Consider the following 25,125-nt stretch of genomic DNA (forward strand, 5'->3'; position numbering starts at 1 on the left):
TTTTCTCTTCATACCAGTCATCATCAGGAATCCAGATTTCCCAACAGCTAAAGTGTACATCTCACGTTTCTGTTATTGTCCATGCTAGTATGTCAGGCACACCACTAATGGAAAGTTTTGGCAATAAAATGTATTGCATTGCAAATTAGGTCTCATTTTAATGCATTTTCAGCTTGTCCAAAGTTACATAGGCCCAAAAATCTACATTTAAAATAGAAGATTGGAACTTAACAATAATATACAGTGGGGGAAATAAGTATTTGATCCCTTGCTGATTTTGTAAGTTTGCCCACTGACAAAGACATGAGCAGCCCATAATTGAAGGGTAGGTTATTGGTAACAGTGAGAGATAGCACATCACAAATTAAATCCGGAAAATCACATTGTGGAAAGTATATGAATTTATTTGCATTCTGCAGAGGGAAATAAGTATTTAATCCCTCTGGCAAACAAGACCTAATACTTGGTGGCAAAACCCTTGTTGGCAAGCACAGCGGTCAGACGTCTTCTGTAGTTGATGATGAGGTTTGCACACATGTCAGGAGGAATTTTGGTCCACTCCTCTTTGCAGATCATCTCTAAATCATTAAGAGTTCTGGGCTGTCGCTTGGCAACTCGCAGCTTCAGCTCCCTCCATAAGTTTTCAATGGGATTAAGGTCTGGTGACTGGCTAGGCCACTCCATGACCCTAATGTGCTTCTTCCTGAGCCACTCCTTTGTTGCCTTGGCTGTATGTTTTGGGTCATTGTCGTGCTGGAAGACCCAGCCACGACCCATTTTTAAGGCCCTGGCGGAGGGAAGGAGGTTGTCACTCAGAATTGTACGGTACATGGCCCCATCCATTCTCCCATTGATGCGGTGAAGTAGTCCTGTGCCCTTAGCAGAGAAACACCCCCAAAACATAACATTTCCACCTCCATGCTTGACAGTGGGGACGGTGTTCTTTGGGTCATAGGCAGCATTTCTCTTCCTCCAAACACGGCGAGTTGAGTTCATGCCAAAGAGCTCAATTTTTGTCTCATCTGACCACAGCACCTTCTCCCAATCACTCTCGGCATCATCCAGGTGTTCACTGGCAAACTTCAGACGGGCCGTCACATGTGCCTTCCGGAGCAGGGGGACCTTGCGGGCACTGCAGGATTGCAATCCGTTATGTCGTAATGTGTTACCAATGGTTTTCGTGGTGACAGTGGTCCCAGCTGCCTTGAGATCATTGACAAGTTCCCCCCTTGTAGTTGTAGGCTGATTTCTAACCTTCCTCATGATCAAGGATACCCCACGAGGTGAGATTTTGCGTGGAGCCCCAGATCTTTGTCGATTGACAGTCATTTTGTACTTCTTCCATTTTCTTACTATGGCACCAACAGTTGTCTCCTTCTCGCCCAGCGTCTTACTGATGGTTTTGTAGCCCATTCCAGCCTTGTGCAGGTGTATGATCTTGTCCCTGACATCCTTAGACAGCTCCTTGCTCTTGGCCATTTTGTAGAGGTTAGAGTCTGACTGATTCACTAAGTCTGTGGACAGGTGTCTTTCATACAGGTGACCATTGCCGACAGCTGTCTGTCATGCAGGTAACGAGTTGATTTGGAGCATCTACCTGGTCTGTAGGGGCCAGATCTCTTACTGGTTGGTGGGGGATCAAATACTTATTTCCCTCTGCAGAATGCAAATAAATTCATATACTTTCCACAATGTGATTTTCCGGATTTAATTTGTGATGTGCTATCTCTCACTGTTACCAATAACCTACCCTTCAATTATGGGCTGCTCATGTCTTTGTCAGTGGGCAAACTTACAAAATCAGCAAGGGATCAAATACTTATTTCCCCCACTGTACATATTTATTAATACTTGAACAGTTTTTCTAAATCTTTGTTGTAGTAACCGCCATAGCACTGCTCTACTTGGTGATATTTACCAAAAGCTACTTTTGATTCTTTTTGATTAGGAAGGGGGAAAAGCAAGTGTTCGAATGTGCACGATTCCCTTTCTCCCTTCGTTGATCTCCTTGAGGTCTACTAATCGTAGGCTGTTTGCATGAGTCAGACAGTTTGCCTCTCTGAGTATATAAATGGTTTAAAATGTATGTATTCAGTGAGGGAAGAGCTGCGTTTGAGCCTTTAGAGGAGGGAGCAAATTAAGTCTACATGAGGCAGTGCTTGTGTCAGGTACAGCCAAGAAGGTGGCTACATGTCTCCAAGATGCAATTATGTGAGCGCATTTTAAGACCTAAAAAAAGAAATGATTATTTGAAATGCAAAACAGCGGTGAAATACAACATACCTAAGGACAAAACTATGAAATACGATATAGAAAAGAGGAAACAGAAAGTTGTTGCAATTGCTCTTTAAATGTGTTAACCTTTAAAGAGCAATTTCAAAAGCCATTTTTGTTGGTAAATAGCCAGTTTATGCACACAAATTGTTATCTGTAAAATGCCCTCCTTCAACGCAGCTAGAAGCACACACATTTAAAAGCAGTGTTCCTGGAGAGCAGGTTTAGGCCAAGGGAGGAATGGATGCACACATTGAAAAAAGTACCACCCCACCCCTAAACACAGGTACCTTAAGCTTGCAGCAATATTCAAAGCAAAAGTATGTGGTGAAAAGTGTCTTCACAACATTTAACAGCATTGTAGTGAGAAAAATCCAGACTTGGGTAACATACAGATCAGTAGAGAAAAGGCTAAGTGTACATTTTGTACCCTGTAGTTCTTGAAAGTGTTGTATCGACAAAAAAAAAAAAAAATTCCTTGATGAAGGAGATCCCTGCACTGACCCATCCCTAAGTCTTCTAAAGAAGCCCACAGTGTCTTCAAATATTCTGTAGAGACACGCATAAACCTAAAGGGAAAGTTCCCTTAATATATCTAGTTGCCCCTTTACTAACTCCCATTGCTGCTTAAGAGGTGTTGAGGTGTGATATTTTTCACCATTTGTACCCAATTTTTCTCCTTAACTTGATCATAATGGTCTTTCGTACCTTTAACAACTGCAGCTTGGTAATACCTCCACAGATTGGGAAGACCCATACCTCCATCCTTCTTAGCCAGGGTAAGTCTCCCCAAGCTTAGTCTTTTTCCTCCCCATATAAACTGTTTGAACATTGATTCCTATATCTTAAATTTGAATCTGGGGATCTCTATCGGTAACTGAGAAAACAGAAAAAGGAATCTAAAGAGAATCATCATTTTCAGCATTGCTATTCTGCCTCCCAGAATTAATTGTTGCCAATCCTTTAGGGAAGCTCTTATAGATTGTATTAAGGGGATATAATTTAACTTTTAGAGGTCTTGCACATGGTCAGAGATTTTAACCCCTAAATACTGGAACACATGTAGCCCCTCTGCCTGAGATATGTTAAATGCAAGCTTCTGTCTTTATTAATGTTTAGCAAATTGGTCTAATTATATCAATGGGGGGGGGGGGGGGGGGGGGGCGCTAAGGAAATTTTGGGCAACCCCACTGCATCTAGGTCTTTGCCCATATCCAATTCAATTTATATATTCTTAAAACCTTACTATTGTTTATTACAGTTCATAATATTCTTCTTACAGGACTTCTGTAATGTTTTTTTACTACGTAAGCCGCATTGAACCTGCTGTATGTGGGAAAGCGTGGGGTACAAATGTAATAAATAAATATCTTGAATTAAGGATGTCCCTTCCGCCTTATAAAGAGTTCCATAAAATTTCTTAAATTCAGCAGCAATTGGTTACTATTGTGTGCCCTGTGGCATTATTTGCCGCACCCACTTAGTTCTCTGTTTCTGCAACTGCCAGGCCAGGAGTTTTCCAAGTTTGCTACCATGCTCTATATATCTTCGCTTGCTGCAGGACAAAAGCAATTCCATATTGCAGGTCTAAAAAAATCAAAGTTTTTTTTGCTTGCAGAAGTTTGTATGTTTAAGGTTCATGTCTAGCCTTGTATAGGGATTGTAACTTTGTCAGCTTGTCCATTAATTGGGCCCTTTGTCTGTCCTTGTCCTTCTTATAACTTGCTCCTCTTTATATTAACAGCCCTAACATAAATGCCTTCCTAGCATCCCTGACAGTGTTTAGTGTGGTTTCTCTTGTGTCATTACACTCTAGGAATTGGTTCCACTCCTATCGGAGTCACTGCTGCACTTTCGGATGCAACAGTATTTGGGTGTTAGCTCTCCATCTCATCTCACCCTATTTCTCCCTAACTCGACTCCAGCATCCAGATACCATTGCATATGATATGATATGATAATAGGGTCATAGGCGTAGTTTGACTGTTTCATTTGGGGGGGCAAAGAATGGGCGGAGAATATTAGCATATCATTTGCATATATACATATGCAAATGATATGCAAATATGGAGGAAGGAATTGAAATTTACAGGCAAAATATCACAGATGCACATTTCAAAAAGCTGACATTTCAATTAATAAATTATGAATAAAATACTTTTATCTACCTTTGTTGTCTGATCATTTAGTTTTTCTATTCGCTTTGGTCCCAGTGTCTTCTGTTTTATGCAGTGTCTTCTTTCCAGTAGGCTTCCCTCTGCTCCCCACCCTCCCAGTCCCATCCATCTCTTGCTCCTTCCCTCTGCTCCCCACCCCTCCCAGTCTCATCCATCTCTTGCTCCTTCCCTCTGCTCCCCACCCTCCCAGTCCCATCCATCTCTTGCTCCTTCCCTCTGTTCCCCACCCTCCCATCCATCTCTTGCTCCTTCCCTCTGCTCCCCACCCCTCCCAGTCCCATCCATCTTCTGTTCCTTCCCTCTGCTCACCATCCCTCTGTCCCATCCATCTTCTGCTCCTTCCCTCTGCTGTGCCTGACCTCTCCCAATCCCATCCATCTCCTGGTCCATCCCTCTGCTCCCCACCCCTCCCAGTCCCATCCATCTCTTGCTCCTTCCCTCTGCTCCCCACCCCTCCCAGTACCATCCATCTTCCCTCTGCTCCCCACCCCCCCGCGAGGTCCAAGATCGTGACTCCGTTTATCCCCTCTCTTCCTCCCTCCCTCCGGCGCAGGCAACAGTCTTCAGCTTTTTCAGCGTTCCTGGCAGCGGTAGCGATGTACATGCTGCCTTCGGTCTGCCCCGGAAGCCTTCTCTTCGAGTTCCTGTTCCCACCTATGCCTTTGGGGCAGAGCCGAAGGCAGCGTGTACATCGCTACCGCTGCCAGGAACGCTGAAAGAGACTGCTGCCTGCGCCGGAGGGAGGGATGAAGAGAGAGGGGTAGACGGATACTCTCCTCTCCGTCCGCTTGGCTTCCCTGCCCTCTCTGTCTGCGTCCCGCCTTCCTCTGACGTCAGAGGAAGGCGGGACGCAGACAGAGAGGGTAGGGAAGCCAAGCGGATGGAGAGGAGCGCGTGCTTGCATGTGTTTTTTTTTTTTTTAACTAATGGCGTGGCAGCTCCTCCTCGTCGTTTGGGGGGGCATTGCCCCCCCTCGCCCCCCCCCCCCCAGTCTACGCCTATGAATAGGGTGAATTGTCCTATATATTATCCTGGAGCAGGAGTTGTTGGGAGCAGAATAGAATGCATAGCCTTTTCAGTTCCCATTATGTTCCCTCCACATGTCAACAAGATCCCACTGTTTTAATAATCCTCACAACTTCTTAATGTCTAGCATGTATTCCCTCCGGTTGGGTATAAAGGAATCTAATTGACTGAGTGTGCAATTACAGTTTACCCCAATTATCAGCATTCAGAACAATCCAAGAGTGCATTTTCTTGGTAGAATCGTGGTTGGTAAAGCACCAGTTGAAATCAAAGATAAAATACAATTTCTATTAATTACAGCAACTAAAAATTTAACTCTAACTATTTTTAAAATAGATAATATAGAGGGGCATAATCGAACGAAAACGTCTATCTCCATGGGCGTTTATCTCCGAAAACGGGTCTGTGAAGGGGCGGACCGAACCGTATTTTCGAAAAAAAATAGACGTCCATGTTTTATTCGACAATTTGTGAGCTGGGTTTTTTGTTTTTCAGTGATAATGGAAAATGAAAGCGCCCAGCTCAAAAACGAATAAATCCAAGGCATTTGTTTGTGGGAGGGGCCAGGAGTCGTAGTGCACTGGCCCCCCTCACATGCCAGGACACCAACCAGGCACCCTAGGGCGCACTTTTACAAAAAAAAAAAAAAGGTAAAAGAGCTCCAAGGTGCATAGCACCCTTCCCTTGTGTGTTGAGCCCCCCAAATCCCCCTCAAAACCCACTGCCCACAAGTCTACACCATTACTATAGCCCTAAGGGGTGAAGGGGGGCACCTACATGTGGGTACAGTGGGTTTGGGGGGGTTGGACGACTAAGCATTAAGCAGCACAATTGTAACAGGTAGGGGGGATGGGCCTGGGTCCACCTGCCTGAAGTCCACTGCACCCCCTAACAACTGCTCCAGGGACCTGCATACTGCTGCCAGGGAGGTGGGTATGACATTTGAGGGTGAAAATAAAAAGTTGTGAAACATCATTTTTTGTGGTGGGAGGGGGTTAGTGACCACAGGGGGAGTCAGGGGAGGTCATCCCCGATTCCCTCTGGTGGTAATCTGGTCATTTAGGGCACTTTTTGGGGCCTTATTCGTGAAAAAACAGGGTCCAGGAAAAGTGCCCTAAATTCTAGCTACAAACGCATACTTTTTTTCCATTATCGGCGAAAGGCGCCCATCTCTCCTCGGCCGATAACCACGCCCCAGTTCCACCTTCGCCACGCCTCCGACACGCCCCCATCAACTTTGTATGCTTCCGCGATGGAGTGCAGTTGAAAACGTCCAAAATCGGCTTTCCATTATACCGATTTATTCGTTTTTGTGAGATAAACGTCTATCTCCCGATTTGGGTCGAAATCTAGGCGCTTTTCTCTTTCAATTATAAGGTGGATAGTGTATCATCTTGTTCCATCATTAAAAATACTAGGAAAAATTATTCATAAGTGCTTAACAATGAAATCACAAGTCAACTTACTAGTAAAGAAATCTCTTGTGGCATTACGGAAATTATTATTATTTATTATTATTTATTGTATTTGTACCCCACATTGTACCCCACAAATTAAGAAAATACATTGATTTTGAGCAACTTACATTGGCAATACAGTCCCTATTATTGTCTCAATTGGACTACTGTATTATCATGTACCTGGGTTGTGCAAAATACCTATAAAAAAGGTTACAAACAATACAAAATACTGCAATCACGCTTATCTGTCAAGTAAATTTGATAGATTAACACAATTGCACTGGTTGCCCATAGAGGTAAGGGTTTTATATAAATTATACTGAATGATTTTCAAGATTATTAATGGAAAAGCACCAAGTGGAGTAGCCTAATGGTTAGTATAGTGAGCTGAGGAACTGTGTTCAGTTCCCACTGTAGCTCCTTGTGACCCCTGGGCAAGTCACTTAAGTTTTTTTTTTTTTTAGTATCTTTCTTTTATCAGACAGCAAGGGAATGGAACATATTACCAGTTTCTATATAAAATCAATTTAATTATGTGATGTTTAGGAAATCTGTAAAAATTATCTTATTTTGCAGATATGCTTTAGCCAGTTAATTTGCTTACTATGAGGTGTGAATTTGATTTTTTATGAATATTTTTGTTTTATAATGCTTATTGGTGTAATTCCTGGGTAGTTATCCCAGCTCTCTTGATATGACCTGCTTCAAACTATATGGTTTTAGTGGAATATAATGTAATGGGTGGTACCACTTCTGCCAGTGTAGATTAAAAAAAAAAACTACTCTTAGATCCTGTAGTGTTATATAAGTACATAAGTATGCAAGTATTGCCATAATGGGACAGACCGCAGGTCCATCAAGCCCAGCATCCTGTTTCCAATGGTGACCAATCCAGGTCACAAGTAACTGGCAAGATTCCAAAACAGTACAATATACTTTATGCTGCTTATTCTAGAAATAAGCATTGGATTCTCCCCAAGTCCATTTTAATAATGGTCTGTGGACTTTTCCTTTAGGAAGTCATTCAAACCTTTTTTAAATCCCACTAAGCTAACCGCTTTTATTACATTCTCTGGCAGCGAATTCCAGAGTTTAATTACATGTTGAGTGAAGACATATTTTCTCCAATTCGTTTTAAATTTACTACTTTTTAGCTTCATTGCATGCCCCCTAGTCCTATTATTTTTTGGAAAAAGTAAACAAGCGATTCACGTCTATCCATTCCACTCCACTCATTATTTTATAGACCTCTACCCTATCTCCCCTCAGCCGCCTTTTCTCCAAGTTGAAGAGCCCTTGTTCCATCCCCTTCATCATTTTCATTGCCTTCTCTGAACCTTTTCTAATTCCACTACATCTTTTTTGAGATGTGGTGACCAGAATTGAACACAATTCGAGGTGCGGTTGTACCATGGAGTAATATAAGGGCATTATAACGTCCTCATTTTTGTTTTCCATTCATTTCCTAATACCTAACATTCTATTTGCTTTCTTAGCCACCACCGCACACTGAGAAGAGGGTTTCAACGTATCATCAACAATGGCGTCGAGATCCCTTTCTTGGTCGGTGACTCCTAACGTGGAACCTAGCATTACGTAGCTATAGTTTGGGTTCCTCTTTCCCACACGCATCACTTTGCGCATGTTCACATTAAACATCACCTGCCATTTAGACACCCAGTCTTGTAAGGTCCTCTTATAATTTTCCACAATCCACTCACGATTTAACAACTTTGAATAACTTCGTGTCAGCAGATTTAATTACCTCACTAGTTACTCCCATCTCTAGATCATTTATGTTAAAAAGCAGGGGTCCTAGCACAGACCCCTGGGGAATCCCACTATCTACCCTTATTCATTGAGAATACTGACCATTTAACCCTACTTTCTGTTTCATTCTTTTAACCAGTTTTTAATCCACAATAGGACACTACCTCCTATCCCATGACTTTCCAATTTGCTCTAGAGTCTTTCATGAGGTTCTTTCTCAAACACCTTTTGAAAATCCAGATACACAATATAAACTGGCTCACCTTTATCCACATGTTTGTTCACCCTTTCAAAGAAATGTAGTAGATTGGTGAGGCAAGATTTCCCTTCACTAAATCCATGTTGGCTTTGTCTTAGTAATCCATTTTTTTGAATATGCTCAGTAATTTTGTTCTTTATAATAGTCTCTACTATTTTGCCCAGCACTGATGTCAGGCTCAACGGACTATAATTTCCCGGATCACCCCTGGAACCTTTGTTAAAAACCGGCATTACATTGGCCACCCCTCCAATCCACCGGAACCATGCTTGATTTTAAAGATAAATTACATATGACTAACAATAGTTCCACAAGTACATTTTTCAATTCTATCAGTACTATGGGATGAATACCATCTGGTCCAGGAGGTTTGCTCTCTTTAATTTGTCAAATTACGCCATTACATCCTCCAGGTTTACAGAGATTTCATTCAGTGTCTCTGACTCATCAGCTTTGAATACCATTTCTGGCACTGGTATCTTTCCCAAATCTTCCTTGACGAAGACTGAAGCAAAGAATTCATTTAATCTCTCCGCTATGGCTTCCCTGATTGCCCCTTTTACCCCTCGGTCATCCAGCGGTCCAACCAATTCTTTTGCCAGCTTCTTGCTTTTAATATACCTAAAACAAATTTTTACTATGTGTTTTTTGCCTCTAATGCAATCTTTTTTTTTCAAAGTCTCCATCAGCACTTTGCATTTGACTTGCCATTCCTTATGTTGTTTCTTATTTTTTTCAGTTGGTGCCTTCTTCCATTTTCTGAAGGATTTTCTTTTAGCTCTAATAGCTTCCTTCACCTCACTTTTTAATCATGCTGGCTGTCGTTTGGTCTTCCTTCCTTCTTTGTAATACACAGAATATATTTGGCCTGGGCTTCCAGGATGGAAATTTTGAACAGGATCCATGCCTGATGTACATTTTTGGCCTTCGCAGCTGGTCCTCCTCTAAGTTTTTTCTTTTTTAATGTTCTTCTCATTTTATCATAGTCTCCTCCTATGGTCTCTTTTGCAACCTCGCTATTGGGATACACTATCTTCCCTGATTTGGTGATATCTTTGAAATCATGCGTTTTTGAACGACTGTTGGCCTTCCCCCAGGTTCAAGTTTAAAAGCTGCTCTATCGCCTTTTTAAATAACGATGCCAGCAGCTTGGTATATAAATTGAGGACTGTGTGATAACCCTGGGTCTCGGGATCCCTTCTATCGTGTGGTCAACACTCCCAGCTTGACAATTTTCCTGAGTTCAGGTCAAGGCCACAAAGTGATCCACTATGGGTTTTCTTCCTTTATTCCAACCAACCAGTTTTAACACCAGTGTAGCTGTTACGTTCCTCACCTGGTTCCAGGCCTGCGCGGCCGATTCACCGGCGAGGTGCGGTCTGGCTGAGATAGCCGGCTATTTTGGATGTAGTTTCTCCAGGATGTGTCTGTTTCGGTTTCCTGTTTCTGGCAGCCGTCATCTTGGCTAGCTCAGGAGGGGGCAGCCATCTTGGAGTAACGAGATCAGGAGGGAAGTCCATATTTGGATGTAGGCACCTCTGCTGATGGGGGCAGCCATCTTGAATCAGCTGCACATGCTTGAGCCTAATTCCTCCACTACTTAAGGCCCTGCCTTCAATCCTTCGTGGCTTCGGCCTCAATTGCGTTTGAGGTTCACGCCGGTGCTCCTTGCCTTCAGTTCCAGTGTTCCAGACCTCGGCTTGTTTCCCGGACCTTGCTTGTTTTGCTGCCTGCCTTGACCTTGGACTGTTTTTGACTACTCTTTGCCTATGGATTTACCTGGCTTTTGGACTGTGTCTGTTTGCCTGCCTGTCTGGTCAGTGGTCGTGCAACCCCGCCGGTTCCAGAAGTCCTGGTGGCTGCCCGAACCTGGGGGCTCAACTCCCAGGGAACGGCGGTCGTTCCCCACGTGAAGCTAGGGGTTGTCTGGCTGCCTGACCGAGTGCGGTGTTACTCCATCCTAGCTGTGCTCAGTCGGGGCACAAGGGCTCACATTCCCATACCAGGGACATGTATAGCTCTGACTCTATCATCTAAAGTAACTTCAGCACAGTCAACTTCTGTCTACTTTACTTCCATGAAATTAAAAATAGCAAGAGTACTATGGCACTGATGAAAATGACTCAGAGATAAAAAAAATTCCATCAATAAACCAGGGTTGTCTTTAAATCAAAATTTCAACTTATAGACAAGTATATGCCTGTGATTTATTTTATGAGCTATAAAAATGGATAATATGTGATTGTTATCACTATTGCATGCACTGGTCTCTGAGACTGAAATGTAAGGGAGATAGCAAATGCAGAGAGAGGGAAGAGAAAACGGGAGCATACACATTAGGTAGAGAGACCTGTCTCATGGATGAATTCAGAGTTTAAGAGCACAACTGTCTAACCAAAGTAGGTATTTGAAATAAGTGAGTGTATTACTCAAGGTGCTTGAATCTCCCCAACACAGTCAACAAATTTATAAAATGTAATATTCAGTAAACCTAAGTGCAACAGCTCGTCGGAAATAATGCATTTGACATCACAATAGAGTTTGTTTGGGTTTTGAAACATTTGGTCTCTGAAATGTGCTGCAGGCCAACGTTGACCACTAGGGCTCCTTCAGTATCAGATCTTGCTCTGTATAAGCTGAACTTGCCATGTTATGCAATGGAGATGTCTATTAATTAGTACAAGTTTCCCTCTCAGCATCCAGCTTTGCATGCATAATAGAATTCAGTCCAGGCAGATAACAGATGGATTACAATATATGCAGCATTATGAACCAGCAGTTCTGCCACTCATGACAGCACAGCAGCACTCTGTAGCTAGATCTCATCAAGAGTGGTAGGCCAACAGGCTCTTAACCACACACCATGTACATCAACTCAACAGTCAGGAATAACATTCAAGGTAAATTTCATTAAACTTGCATTTCAGAAGCTAAAAACAATGTGGCTGCCATGTGAGTCCATCTTAAAGGTAATAAAGAAAAATAAAACAAAAGAAAAGAAAATGGACTGAATACATTTTTGAGACTTTTCTTTCTTTTTCTGGTCAGATATCTGACCTGAAGATGGTTCTGCCTTTGAAAGCTTTTAAAAAAAATGTATGTTAGTCCAATAAAAATTTATTTTCCTCTCTGTTTTGTTTCTGTTTTATTTCCATTTATTACCTTAAAGCCAAAAGGACATATTGAAAAGAAACTATAGGAAAGCAAAGACACCAAATCAATACTAATTCATTCCTTTATGGCACTCACAGGAATCATGCACTCAGCCATACTGAGTTGTAAAGCTTACATTGAAAATGTAGACCATAGTGCAAAGGTAATATTTACAAGTATAAAATACATCAGAAGGAGCTCTGAGAAGAAAAGGTTTACAGATTACAAGAGCGCAGAACAACACAGGAAGCTGTGCAGGACAACTGTGGGTTAGAATTATCAACTGGGTTTTCTTTAGGATACAATGACTCAGCCCTAGTTTTATATTTCTACGTGCATGGACTCGAATCATCATCATCATCTTTATTCTTATATACTGACTAAAACCAATAGCTCAAAGCAGTTTGCAATAAGGGAATTCCAAAGTTTGGAATTCAAAACTATACTACCAGTTGTCTACTCCCACTGTCACCTTCTCCTTTTTGTCCCTCCCTCCCTCCCCCCAATAATTAGTTTTGAGGCGATCAAGTGACAAAAGAAAAGGTGGTGAGTACGTTTCTTCCCTGATGCGTACACACTTCTGCTTCACCCCCCTTGTAACTTTCTCCTTCCTTGTCCTACCTCATTCAGCGTGGTCTTCCCTTCTTACACCCTCACTCTCCTCTTCCCTTTGAACAGAAAGTAATCCAACACACAAGAGACCTAGAAGTTCAGTGGAAATATGCTATCCAGCCATTGTCCTCCAAAATATGTAATAAAATAAACTAATATAGCTTAAGACATTTTGGGCAAGTCACTTCAAACTCCATTTCCATAGTAAAATCCTTGCCCAAAATGTCTTAAGCTATATTAGTTTATTTTATTACATATTTTCTTGAACACTTTATGAACACACTTATCACAGTGCTTCACATTATTATAACCAGTAAATAAAATAAGAAAAAAAAAGGGTAAATACAGGAGCATAAACAGAAGGAATAAGGAGAGAATAAAGGATCTGCAAACTGTACTATGAAATCTCATCATATCTGCAAAATCTGACACTAGCTGGATTCTCCAGTCGGACTGCCAAAAGCCTGAGTAAAGGTGAGGGTTATGAGGCAAACCTTAAACTTAAGAAAGGAGAGTGCAAACCTCAGACTTGATAGAATATACTTCCAGCAGAAGTCTGCTAGGTAGGGAAAAGCGACACAGCACATAGTCTCTAGCCAAATTGGAGAGAGTGGTAGAATATTGACAAGATCATCATGTTGGAAATGTTGTGAGGCCTGTATAAATTTACATTTCTTACATTTGTATCCCACATTTTCCCACCTATTTCCAGGCTCAATGTGGCTTACAAATTTACCGTAAAGGTGTTCGCCAATTCCGGTATGAACAAATACATAGTGATGTTGCAGTTGAATAAGGTTCACGTGTAACAGACACATTGGGGAATCATAGAGAGGAAGAGTTATTTTATGTCCATTACGAGCTGTGGTTTTGTTGTGTTGCAGGGTTCAGGCATTTAAGTTGAGTCGGTAGGGTATGTCTTTTTGAACAGGTTAGTTTTTAGTGATTTCCGGAAGTTTAGGTGGTCATTAGTTGTTTTCACGGCTTTTGGTAGTGCGTTCCAGAGTTGTGTGCTTATGTAGGAAAAGCTGGATGCATAAGCTGATTTGTATTTGAGTCCTTTGCAGTTTGGGTAGTGGAGATTTAGGTATGTTCGTGTTGATCTTGTTGTGTTTCTGGTTGGTAGGTCTATGAGGTCTGTCATGTATCCTGGGGCTTCGCCGTATATAATTTTATAAACCAGGGTGCAGATTTTGAAAGCAATATGTTCTTTGATTGGGAGCCAGTGCAGTTTTTCCTCAGAGGGGTTTTGCGCTTTTGAATCGCGTTTTTCCAAATATAAGCCTGGCTGCTGTGTTTTGAGCGGTCTGAAGTTTCTTTACGATTTGTTTGTTGCATCCTGCATAAATTCCATTGCAGTAGTCTACATGGCTTAGTACCATTGATTGTATCAAGTTGCAGAATATTTCCCTCGGGAACAATGGTTTCACGCGTTTGAGTTTCCACATTGGGTGTAACATTTTCTTTGTTATAAATTTCACTTGGTTCTCTAGTGTGAGGTTACGGTCGATTGTAACGCCGAGAATTTTCAGGCTGTCTGAGATCGGGAGGGTGTAATCTGGGGTGTTTACATTTGTGGGTTTGTTCGTATTGTATTGGGATGAGAGGATGAGACGGTGTGTTTTTTCTGTGTTGACTTTTAGTTGAATTAAGGGAATTAAATAAGTATTATGAAATGTTTAATAGAGGAAGTGTTTCTAATATCCGGGTGGGTGCCCACCTATGTAATAGTGATCATCACACAATATGGTTTGATATAAGGGCGAAGGCGGAGTGTGGACACACAAAACTAAAAGTACTGGATTTCAGACGTACTGATTTTGATAAAATGGGGGAATACCTGAAAAAGGAGCTGTTGGAGTGGGAAGGCGTAGGAGAAGTGGAACATCAGTGGTCAAAGCTGAAGGCTGCTATAAATATGGCAACTGATCTTTACGTGAGGAAAGTAAACAAAACCAAGAGAAACAGGAAGCCTATATGGTTCTCCAACTAAGTAGCTGAAAAAATAAGAGCAAAAGAGGCTGTGTTCAAGAAATACAAAAGAACGCAATGAGAGGATCACGGAAAAGATTATTGGATTAAACTCAAAGAAGAGAAGAGGGAAATATGGCTAGCGAAAGCGCGAGTGGAAGAAAAAATGGCTAAAGATGTAAAGAGAGGTGACAAGACCTTTTTCAGATATATTGGAGAAAGGAGAAAAGATAGGAATGGAATTTTAAGACTGAAAGATAATGAGAATGGTTATGTGGAAAGTGAGGAGAATAAAGCAAATGGGCTAAACAATTACTTCACTTCGGTGTTCACTGAGGAAAATCCTGGTAAAGGATTACGGTTGGTTGCTGAAGGAATATCTGGGAATGGAGTGGATACTGCGCCATTTACGGAAGAAAGAGTTTATAAACAGCTGGAGAATCTGAAGTTGGACAAAGCTATGGGGTCGGATGGGATACCATCCCAGGATACTGAGTGAGCTCAGGGAGGTCCTGGTGGGACCTCTTAAAGATTTATTTAATAGATCTTTAGAGAAGGGAGAGGTTCCGCAAGATTGGAGATGAGCGGATGTAGTCCCTCTTCACAAAAGTGGAGACAGGGAAACTACAGACTGGTAAGTCTCACGTCGGTGGTAGGAAAAATAATGGAGTCGCTGCTGAAAGAAAGGATAGTTAACTTTCTAGAAGACAACGGGTTACAGGACCTGAGGCAACATGGCTTTAGCAAAGGAAAATCCTCCCAAACAAATCTTATTGACTTCTTTGGGCGACAAAAAAAATGGATGGAAGGCCATGCGCTAGATGTAATCTACTTGGATTTCAGCAAAGCCTTTGATACGGTCCCCCACAGAAGACTCGTGAATAAGCTGAAAGGGCTGAACTTAGGACCAAAAGTGGCGAACTGGATAGAAAACTGGTTGCCCGACAGGTGGCAGAGGGTGGAGGTAAATGGAATTCGTTCGGAGGAAAGGATGGTGAGCAGTGGGGTTCCTCAGGGGTCGGTGCTGGGGCCCATTTTGTTTACTATATTTGTGAGAGATATTGCTGAAGGGTTGGAAGGAAAGGTTTGCCTTTTTGCAGATGACATGAAGATAGAATAGAGTGGATACCCTGGAGGGAGTACAAACGATGAGAAGGGATCTCCGAAAGTTAGAAGAATGGTCGAGGGTCTGGCAGTTAAAATTTAATGATTTTTTATTCGTTGGGGATATTATCTCATCCGGTTTCCCTTATAGTTAATCTTCATTAGCTAGGAAACCTTATTTATTCCTGTATTCTTTTCAATTTCACCTGTGTGCAAGTATATATGTGTTATACTAAAGTAGTGCTCAGTATCTGGTGTGCTGATATTACAAACTAACAAGTAGTTTGTGCGCTTACACCAGTGATCACCATCATAGCACTTAATCTTCCTGCCTCCCTTACGTTCACCGAGTGTTTCAAAGTATTCTACCCAATTGACTGCTGCTAGGGGTATGGTTATCAGCTCGTTACTTATCTTCTGGAAGGTAGTGTCTTATTCTTGATTTACCGGGTACACTGGCGAGCGCATGGCTGTGCTAATGTTGTATCCTGGTTTTTTCTTTTTTACTGCTTGAGTTGTGCTCCCCTTGACCTTCTATACCTTATCCAATGGTCTTCTTACAATGGTTTGGCACTAGTGAAAATGCCCCAGTTATTTAGTTACACACAATACCCTTCCAAATCCCTGCCCAGGGCCTTGGAAAGGTGGAGATTGCACAGAAAAGAAAAATCACAACCAGAAAAGCATTTACACAGAAACAAAACTTAGGAACACCACTTCAGGAAATAAACAATGCGTTGAAACCCTCTGCTCAGTGTGTGTAGCGGCGGCTAAGAAAGCACATGGAATGCTAGGTATTAGGAAAGGAATGGAAAACAAAAATGAGGATGTTATAATGCCTTTGTATTGCTCCATGATGTAACCACACCTCGACTATTGTGTTCAATTCTGGTCTCCACATCTTAAAAAAAGATATAGTGGAATTAGAAAAGGCTGAAAAATGACCTGACATCAATTAGGAAATGTGTGTGTGAAGTATGAAACATACTTCCTTATTGAAAAGAGTATGTATGTGCAATTTTGGTAATTTGAAAATTAAAAGAAAATGGCATAAAAGCCAAAACATAAGCACAAATGAATGTGAAAAGTGTAAATGGATGCCATACGAATGGTAGTGGTGTAGCTGAAGAAATGCATATCCACAAGTACATTGTTAATAGTAGAGAGCCTGTTTCACTACAAACCACATGTTAAAAGTGAGAATGAGTGGTGTTTGAATAATGCCGTGATCATAGAACACTTTCTGATTTTGAATGTGAAATTATGCCATGCATAATTACAAAATCCATCAAATATAAATGAAATACATAGTCGAAATGAAAGAATAAAAATTTAAAAGAAAATAAATTGATAAAGTCATAAATATAAAACAAAAATGAAGCACAACATAAAAATGGTAAATAAGAATATGGCAATTAAACAACAATGCATATCCTTATGTCTAGATGATGAATTACTACATGGGCAAACAAGATTAACTTGTGGGGGAGGAATGAGTATATATAGTGGTGTGCTGGTAAATTTTTAACAGGCTCTCTCCCCTGTCCACCTCTGTGCCCTCCCCACCAAATTGCAGAGCTGGCTATACCTGGGGCGAGAGCCTGAGGGACAATGCATTACTCTCTCTGGGGAAAAAAAAAAATTAAATGTTTCCAGGTTCCAATTTGATTCATGTTTAATGTGGGATAAAATGCCATAAATAAGAAAATAGATAGAAACTCTGAACGCTGAGCACCATGATTCCCATAACATCATGTCTGTTTTAGAAGCCCTTTACCAGGAGAAAAAAAATCTCTGCACCAATAACAGGGTTAGGTGTATCTATAACCAGCCCCTTCAAACGACACTGATTACAATTTATAACAAATTACTACTCTACTTATGAAAAGTTATTCCCTTATTATACTTCCTCTGTGTGCATCCCTTTGCACAAGCAGGCAGCATTTAAAAAATTTTTTTTTTTTTTTTTTTTTTTTTACAGTACCCTCTCCACCCCACCCACCTATTACAGGCCTCCGCCCTGCTCTCCCAAGCCGAAGGGTCCCACTCCCAGCGCATACTACTACTACTAAACATTTCTAGAGCGGTACTAGGGTTACGCAGCGCTGTACAATTTAACAAAGAGAGACAGTCCCTGCTCAAAGAGCTTACAATCTAATAGACAAGTGAACGGTCGGTCCGATAGGGGCAGTCAAATTGGGGCAGTCTGGATTCACTGAACGGTAAGGGTTAGGTGCCGAACGCAGCATTGAAGAGGTGGGCTTTAAGCAAAGACTTGAAGATGGGCAGGGAGGGGGCTTGGCGTAAGGGCTCAGGAAGGTTGTTCCAAGCATAGGGTGAGGCGAGGCAGAATGAGCATACCTGAAGGCAGTGTCCCTGGTGGTCTAGTGGATTCTTCGGCAGACTGGGGATCTTTCCTGCCCACTGCCAGCGCTGACCCTCCTCCTGCCGCATGTTCTTTAAAATGGCTGCCAAGACTTACAAGGGCAGCTCTCGCCCTGCTGCCTCTGCAGCTGCCCTGAATGGAGATCCCTCGCCACTGCTGCAGTACGAAACATCCCGCCGCTCGCCTCCACCCTGCCTCCACAGCTGACTGGTAGGCTGCTGCTGATTCTCCTGCCGGGAGAGGGAGGGATACCATGGGAGCGGGGGAGGTACCATAGCGGGGAGGAGGTGTGTGAGGTTTGGGAGACACATCAATTCCTCTCCTTACTTCCTTTCATGAGTGCAGTAAGAGAAATTCGGTTCCCATCGCCGTAGCTGCCCGATCACAACCTTGGCCGGCCCAGGACATGCTGCAGCAGAGCGTGCGTGCAGCCCGGAGAGCAGAGTCCCATGAGCTGCGCTTCGTGCAGCTCGCACAGGACTGATGCACGCTCCTCTCTCATGGCTTCCGCCATTCTCTCCCTGCCGGCGACGCGCGAAGGAGCGGCTATTCCGTTTAGTTAGCCGGCTGCAGGACCACCCGAGGGAAAGGAAAAGTGCTCTAGTGGGCGGTCTTTCTTCATCCTCCTGTTAATTCCCTTCCCTGTTTATTGCCTTCTCTCACCCTACTCACAAGGTTTCTCTCTCTTCCCCCCATCTCAGTTAACCTCTCTTTTTTTCCCCTTCCAATTCCCTTACAGCAGCCCCAACGAGAGGTGGACCTCCCATTAGGTTTTCCACGGTAAGGGGATCGGAAAACGGTACTGCATCGCATTGCATACACATTATAATACTAATTTGCTCATCTGCATTCCGTTTTTGTTAGCTGCTACCGTGACAGGGCAATGCCCTTTTGTGCATGTCCTGGTTTACTACTTGCGCGTTAAACTGGCTAGAACCAGTTTAAAAACCACATTGCTGGCTTGTTAAGTTTAGTGCATTTGGGCCTAAATCTCATAAGACAGCTCCCCATCACCCAACCACCACCGCTACTACAGCGATCAAGGCCAAATAATGCACACATTAGCTGCTATTTTGAAGACTTGGAGCTGGTACTGCTGCCTGAATAGCTAGCTTTCAGAGGTGCATTCTGATCTTAACCACAAGGGGACACTCCAGTACTTCACAAGGAGAAGGAAAAGCATGCATGGAGGGAATTTCTGATTTTAGTTCAATTATGTTAACTGTGTAGCAATAACGTGCTTCAGATTTCTTAAATTGCTGCACAGCACATGTACCCACTATCATACAACAGCAAGACAGGAAAACCCTACTTATGATATTCAATTTACTAAAAGTGACCAAGAACATCTGGCAAAAAAGCAACAGTTCCAGGAACTGCAAGCCACCAAGATGGCACAGTATTGCTTTTCTCTGAAGCTTAGCCTTATCTTTCAGACATAAGAAAATGCAAGGCATTAACATGCCTCAGAGTATGAGCCAATAAATGCATAAAACAGAAGCTGCCGACCTACCATGAACAGCAGTTGAACAGGGGAGGAGGAGACATTTACCAGCATTTGCACACACTGCTAGTACAGACCCGCTCAAGCTAACAAGCTTGAAAGTACCTTAATGGAGGCCCCAGCAAACCGAGAAAGTTGTTTGATGTGTTGTCCCTGCTTGCCAATGATGGCTCCCACAGCCAAAGCTGGGATGAAGAGATGAACGGTCTCAGACTCTGACTGTTGCTAAAGGAAAACAGGAAATAAAAAAAACACGAAGTGAGTAATTCTCAACTTGGTCAGGGTAATTTAAACAGCAGTAGTAAAGACAGCCACACACATTAAATATGCACAGCTGCCTTTGTGAAGATAAATCAAAACAAATTTTCTTACTGTTTATGTGCTTATCAGGTTATCACCCTATTCTATAGCCTGCTAAAAAGTACAGATATTTCAGTGGCCATATGCAGAGGGCAAGAAGCTACAATGCACTCTGTGCCTGGGCACTGTATTTCTCCTGCCCCCCCCCCCCTTCCTCTCTTGCTGATGAAGGAATACCCATCTGATGGTTTTCTCTATGAAGACTCCAATTCTATTAAAGTAAAATTACCAGTTCTAAAAACAATTCCAACTGAGGCCGCCGTATAAAACAAATCTTTGCATGTAGTGACTCTGCCACTGGCTCAGCATAAACCTTTCACAGCAAGCCGAGCATGACAAAAGCTATTGTAAACTCACTATTCTGGGAAAAAGTGCAGGACCACCACCCTCCTTGCTGTGAGGGGATGTGGAAAAGATCAGGAGGAACACTAGAGGCAGGCTATGTTCACTCTCTATGAAAAGAAGGCCCAGGAATGAATGGAGATGCACTATACAGGATAACCTTTAAAAGTCACAATCAAATAAAAAGACAGTTTATAAGGCAGAAGTTAACATATACAATACATATAAAAATATGAGAGAGAATATAAGTTAACAGATGCATGCAGCTTCACAGATACAGGTTCCCCATGCCTACCTGGAGTGGAGGAGTGGCCTAGTGGTTAGGGTGGTGGACTTTGGTCCTGGGGAACTGAGGAACTGAGTTCAATTCCCACTTCAGGCACAGGCAGCTCCTTGTGACTCTGGGCAAGTCACTTAACCCTCCATTGCCCCATGTAAGCCGCATTGAGCCTCCCATGAGTGGGAAAGCGCAGGGTACAAATGTAACAAAAATAAAAATAAATAAAAATACCTTAGGAAGCCCTGATGGTCTAATGGCCTCTTTGGGGGCAGGAACGAACCCAACTCGTTCCTCTCCCATGCACCTGCTCTCCATTGCAATGGCTGCTGAGATTACCGTGGGAGGTCACTGTAGCCATTTTGCAAATGGAAATAGCACGGGCAAGAGTGAGTCCTGCCCATGCTAGTTTCAATCACAAAATGGCTGCTGAGACTTCCAGTTTTGGCAGCTATTGCGACAGAGCAGCAGCACAGGGCAGGAAAAAAAGATAGGCTTGTTCCTGCCCCCTAAGAGGCCACTAGACCACCAGGGCTTCCTAAGGTAGGCCCATGTCTATGGGTGGTCATGTGGGATTTGAGGAGGGGTGGGGGGAGAGTGAGTTTCAGTTTCAGCTGAAAATGCACAGGCATTTTTGGCAGAAGAACAAACACGGATTTTGGTCCGATTTCAGTGCCAAATCTGAAATTCAGTCGACCTCTACTTACCTGAGGGGGCAGATTTACAATGGCCTATGCCAGGCTTGTTCAAGTTCAATCCTCAAGGGCTGCAAGCAGATCAGAACTTCAGGATAACCTCAATGAATATGCACAGGAGAAATCTGCATACAATGGATGTAGAGGGCATGCCAATCTCTCTTATGCCCCTCAAGAACTGAACTAGGACAAGCCTGGTCTATGCAGCATCAGGAGCAGAAGGCACTTATACTGGCCCTCCTTCTCTTGTCCTCTATGCAACCAAGCGTAAAGAGCTCATCTTGCTGTTCTGCCATGTGAATGCAAATTTTACAATTTCTACATCAGAAAGAACACCTTACCTATGAGCTAGCAGCTACAGCAGACACACCCAAATAGGCCTGATTGTCAGAATATCCAAAATTAATATGCAAGAGACATGTGCATACACTGGTCTCAAAATCAGGTTACTTTGACAGCTAGATGTGTTAGGATCTCTAAGGTGGTAAATGGAAACCAAAAATGTTTTTAAATTCATCCACATTAAGGTACTAGTGTCAGGAGCAAACTGCTTTATGCTCCTTCCCAACCTATATAAACCCGGGACTTCTCTCATCGAGCTCAGCAAGAGCTTGGCTGAATGTAAACAAGAGTTAATTATTTCTAGATTTCCGTTTTCTTGCCAAACTCCAAAACAGAATTACACTGCACTCCATACAAATCGCATAACAAGCCTTCCAGTTGCATAAATGTTATGGCTCCTTGTGTGGGAGTGCTCTGGAATGATAAGCTGCCTCCTTTAAACTGCCAGCCAGCTCTCTTGTGTAAGATTATGTAACCATTAAGACTCTTGGCAACATTTAACAGAGAAGCAAATTAGATCCAGGGTTACCAGTTTCCACAAAGTATATACACAGGCATAATGACTAAAGCACCTCACCTTTACAACACAACATTGCACACTGCTCCCAGCTGGACACAACATACTGGTTTCAAGTTAACAGGAGTGCAGAGAGATCAATGCTGTTTACAGTTGTAACACTGGGAGAAATTCAACAGAGTGGCTGTATGAATTTATCCCTGCTGTTGCAAATTTGAGTTTTTTGTGACCCTGTACCTATTCCTTATGCAGTCTTTTTCCGTTTTAGGTGTCCTTTTTTTCCCCCAAGCAACTCTGGAACTCTTAGGTTACCCTTTTGGCGAACTGTTTCCTGCACCTGCTTGGAAACTCAGAACTTCTGGCACCAGAACCTTCCAGAGATTTAGGGAAGTCAATGGAAACGAAGGAGGGGTTTATGCTTGAGGGATGTTCCTGGTGACAGCAGTGAACTCCTCCTCCCACCCCCCAGATTATTTATGCTCCTGTTTTGCCGGCAAAAATTGTCTTTGGTCATCTCTCCCACCACTGACCATTCATCTGATAGGGTAAGGCCCTATTTTTCCTGCCATGCCTGTACTCTGAACTGCAAAGAATCAGCCTGCCTGTACCCCCACAGGAAGGTATCACAGGCACTTGTTTTTGAATAAGGATTTAAGATTTTCTGGGACCAGAACTGGAAAAGTTGCTGACTGGCAGTGTGGTGGTATCTTGAAAAGTCACAATTTTATATGATTGTGACTTTTCAAGAACCACTGCATCCCAGAAGGATCCAGGTACTAGAGAGATTGGAACTATGTATACCATTCCAGGCTACCACGGCTGGCTACATGTAAGGCACAGAGGAAATTCATTTAATTTGACCAGCAAACCATGTGCAGGTTGCAGAGCTTTAATGCTTGACTGTTGTGAACTGTCAAGCTGGCTGCTAGTTTTGTGGGAACAGTAATTAAAATCTTTAAATTATTTTTTTCTGTACTGGAGAGGAGAAGCAGAGGACTGTTATAATAAGCTAGCCACCTGTATATGAACTGTTAAGCTATTTTTTTTTTTTTGTTTCATTTGGACCTAAAGTAAATTTTGACTTTGGTTCAAGTACTGGTGTGGACTATGTTATTTCATAGAGCTTTAAGTCTGGTGCTGTTCTTGCCTGGCAGGATATTCCTGAGCCTGGTCCCAAACAAATAAATTCTTTGTGTGTCCTTCTTCCCAGTATCCCAGGAAGTGACTAGGCAGTTGTCTAGACCACATCACAAACTTGGGGTGGGGGGGCATTACATAGTTAAGACTGACTGTTTTGTTCACTGTCAGCTGAAACTTCTCATCACCCTAATGAAACTATGCAACAAACAAGAGCATCACAATGTCTCTCTCTATACCATTTCTCTACAGTAAAACAGTATTGTCATAGTTGACCAACACTGGAATACCTTCTCACCCATTTCTAGAGAAGATATTACCTCTTTATTGAAAAAGCTAGCGTGGTCTCACTCCACATTGGACATGTGCCCCTCTTACCTATTCTCCTCTATCCCCCAACTCCAAGATCTGCTGGATAACCGAAATGACTAGCAAATCTGTTGAAGAAGAGTATCTTACCTGTAGAGATGGGCCAAATAGCCCTGACCCCTATCCCAAAGGCAGCTAGTTTAGACCCAGCAATACCTTCCAGTTACCGCCCTGTGGCGAGCATACCTACCTTCACCAAGCTAATCAAATCCTTTGTCAGCAAATAACTCTCAAAATATTTGAACGACTACTCATGTCTACTTCCCATTCAATCTGGCTTCAGAGCACCCCACATCATGGAAACTGTTAGTCCTGACCTCGTATGTAAGATCTCACCTATTGTTAGGCAAGCAAATCATATTACTATGATTCAACATGTCGGCAGCCTTTAATGCAGTGGACCACGATCTCTAATTAGTAAAGCTGAACAATATTGGGCTGTCGAGTTCAGTGCCCAATTGGTTCCGTGACTTCCTAATCAATAGAATGTTGTGAGTCCACAAGAACAAAGACATCCCAATTTTGGACCCCAGCCTATGGGGTACCGCTGGGCTCACCGCTCCTTTTAATGTATTTATGTCACCTCTTGGAACGTTAGGCTACAGAAAGATGAATTCTTCTTATCATATGCAGACGACATCTTCATGCTGACACCAGTTTGTACTAACTTATCAGAAACCATCTCTAGGATATCGAGCTGAATGGAACATAATCAAAATTAGACCACTGAGAATAGGTTGAAACTGAACAAAAACAAAACCAAACTGCTGTAGTTTCATGCTTCAAATGATTTCAATCCAAATACGTTAGTCCTTCCTACCAGTTTATCTTTAGCGACTGAGAAAAAAATAAAATAAAATCAATAGTACTAGGAGTGTTTCTGGCCTCCTCATTGACCTTCCAACCTCAACTAAATATCTATAGAAAAAACACCTTCCACAAACAGCTCAAACTAATTATATCCTATTTTGACCAGTCCTCTTTTGTCATAGTCGTTCAAACACTTGTTCTCTCTCACACGAATCATAATGCTTTATATCTAAAGCCTATGATCAACACTGATGTCTAAATGTCAACTCATCCCTAACACATCAGCCCACTTGATCTTCAGACTGAGAAAATTTGACAGTCACATATTGCTTGAAAAAATTACACTGGCCCCCCATTCATAAGAGTGCTATTCAATGCTACTTGTTTATTTTTCCAAGTTATATACAGATCAACTTCAAAAATGCTGATTAACATTTTCAAAGACTTCAAATCTGGCCTTTCTGCACAACTACACCACCTATTGATATTCTGCTCCCCAAGTGCTAAGATAGTTTGATTCTTCAAAGGCTTTATTCTCTTTTATGGTCATTCCATTATGGAATTCCCTACCGATCACAAT

At 42.4% G+C, this 25,125-nt stretch overlaps 1 protein-coding gene across 1 annotated transcript in view; it reads right to left on the reverse strand.

The window, feature by feature from the left end:
- The window catches only part of IGF2BP3 (insulin like growth factor 2 mRNA binding protein 3), a 311,184-nt gene that overhangs the window by 19,992 nt on the left and 266,067 nt on the right, over nucleotides 1-25,125 (reverse strand). Inside the window, exon 11 of the mRNA XM_030201828.1 lies at nucleotides 19,802-19,921. Within this exon, the coding sequence (XP_030057688.1) occupies nucleotides 19,802-19,921 (120 nt within the window). The remainder of the gene's footprint in view (nucleotides 1-19,801; nucleotides 19,922-25,125) is intronic.

The sequence above is a fragment of the Microcaecilia unicolor genome, chromosome 1, assembly GCF_901765095.1.
Source record: "Microcaecilia unicolor chromosome 1, aMicUni1.1, whole genome shotgun sequence".
Taxonomy (NCBI): Eukaryota; Metazoa; Chordata; class Amphibia; order Gymnophiona; family Siphonopidae; genus Microcaecilia; species Microcaecilia unicolor.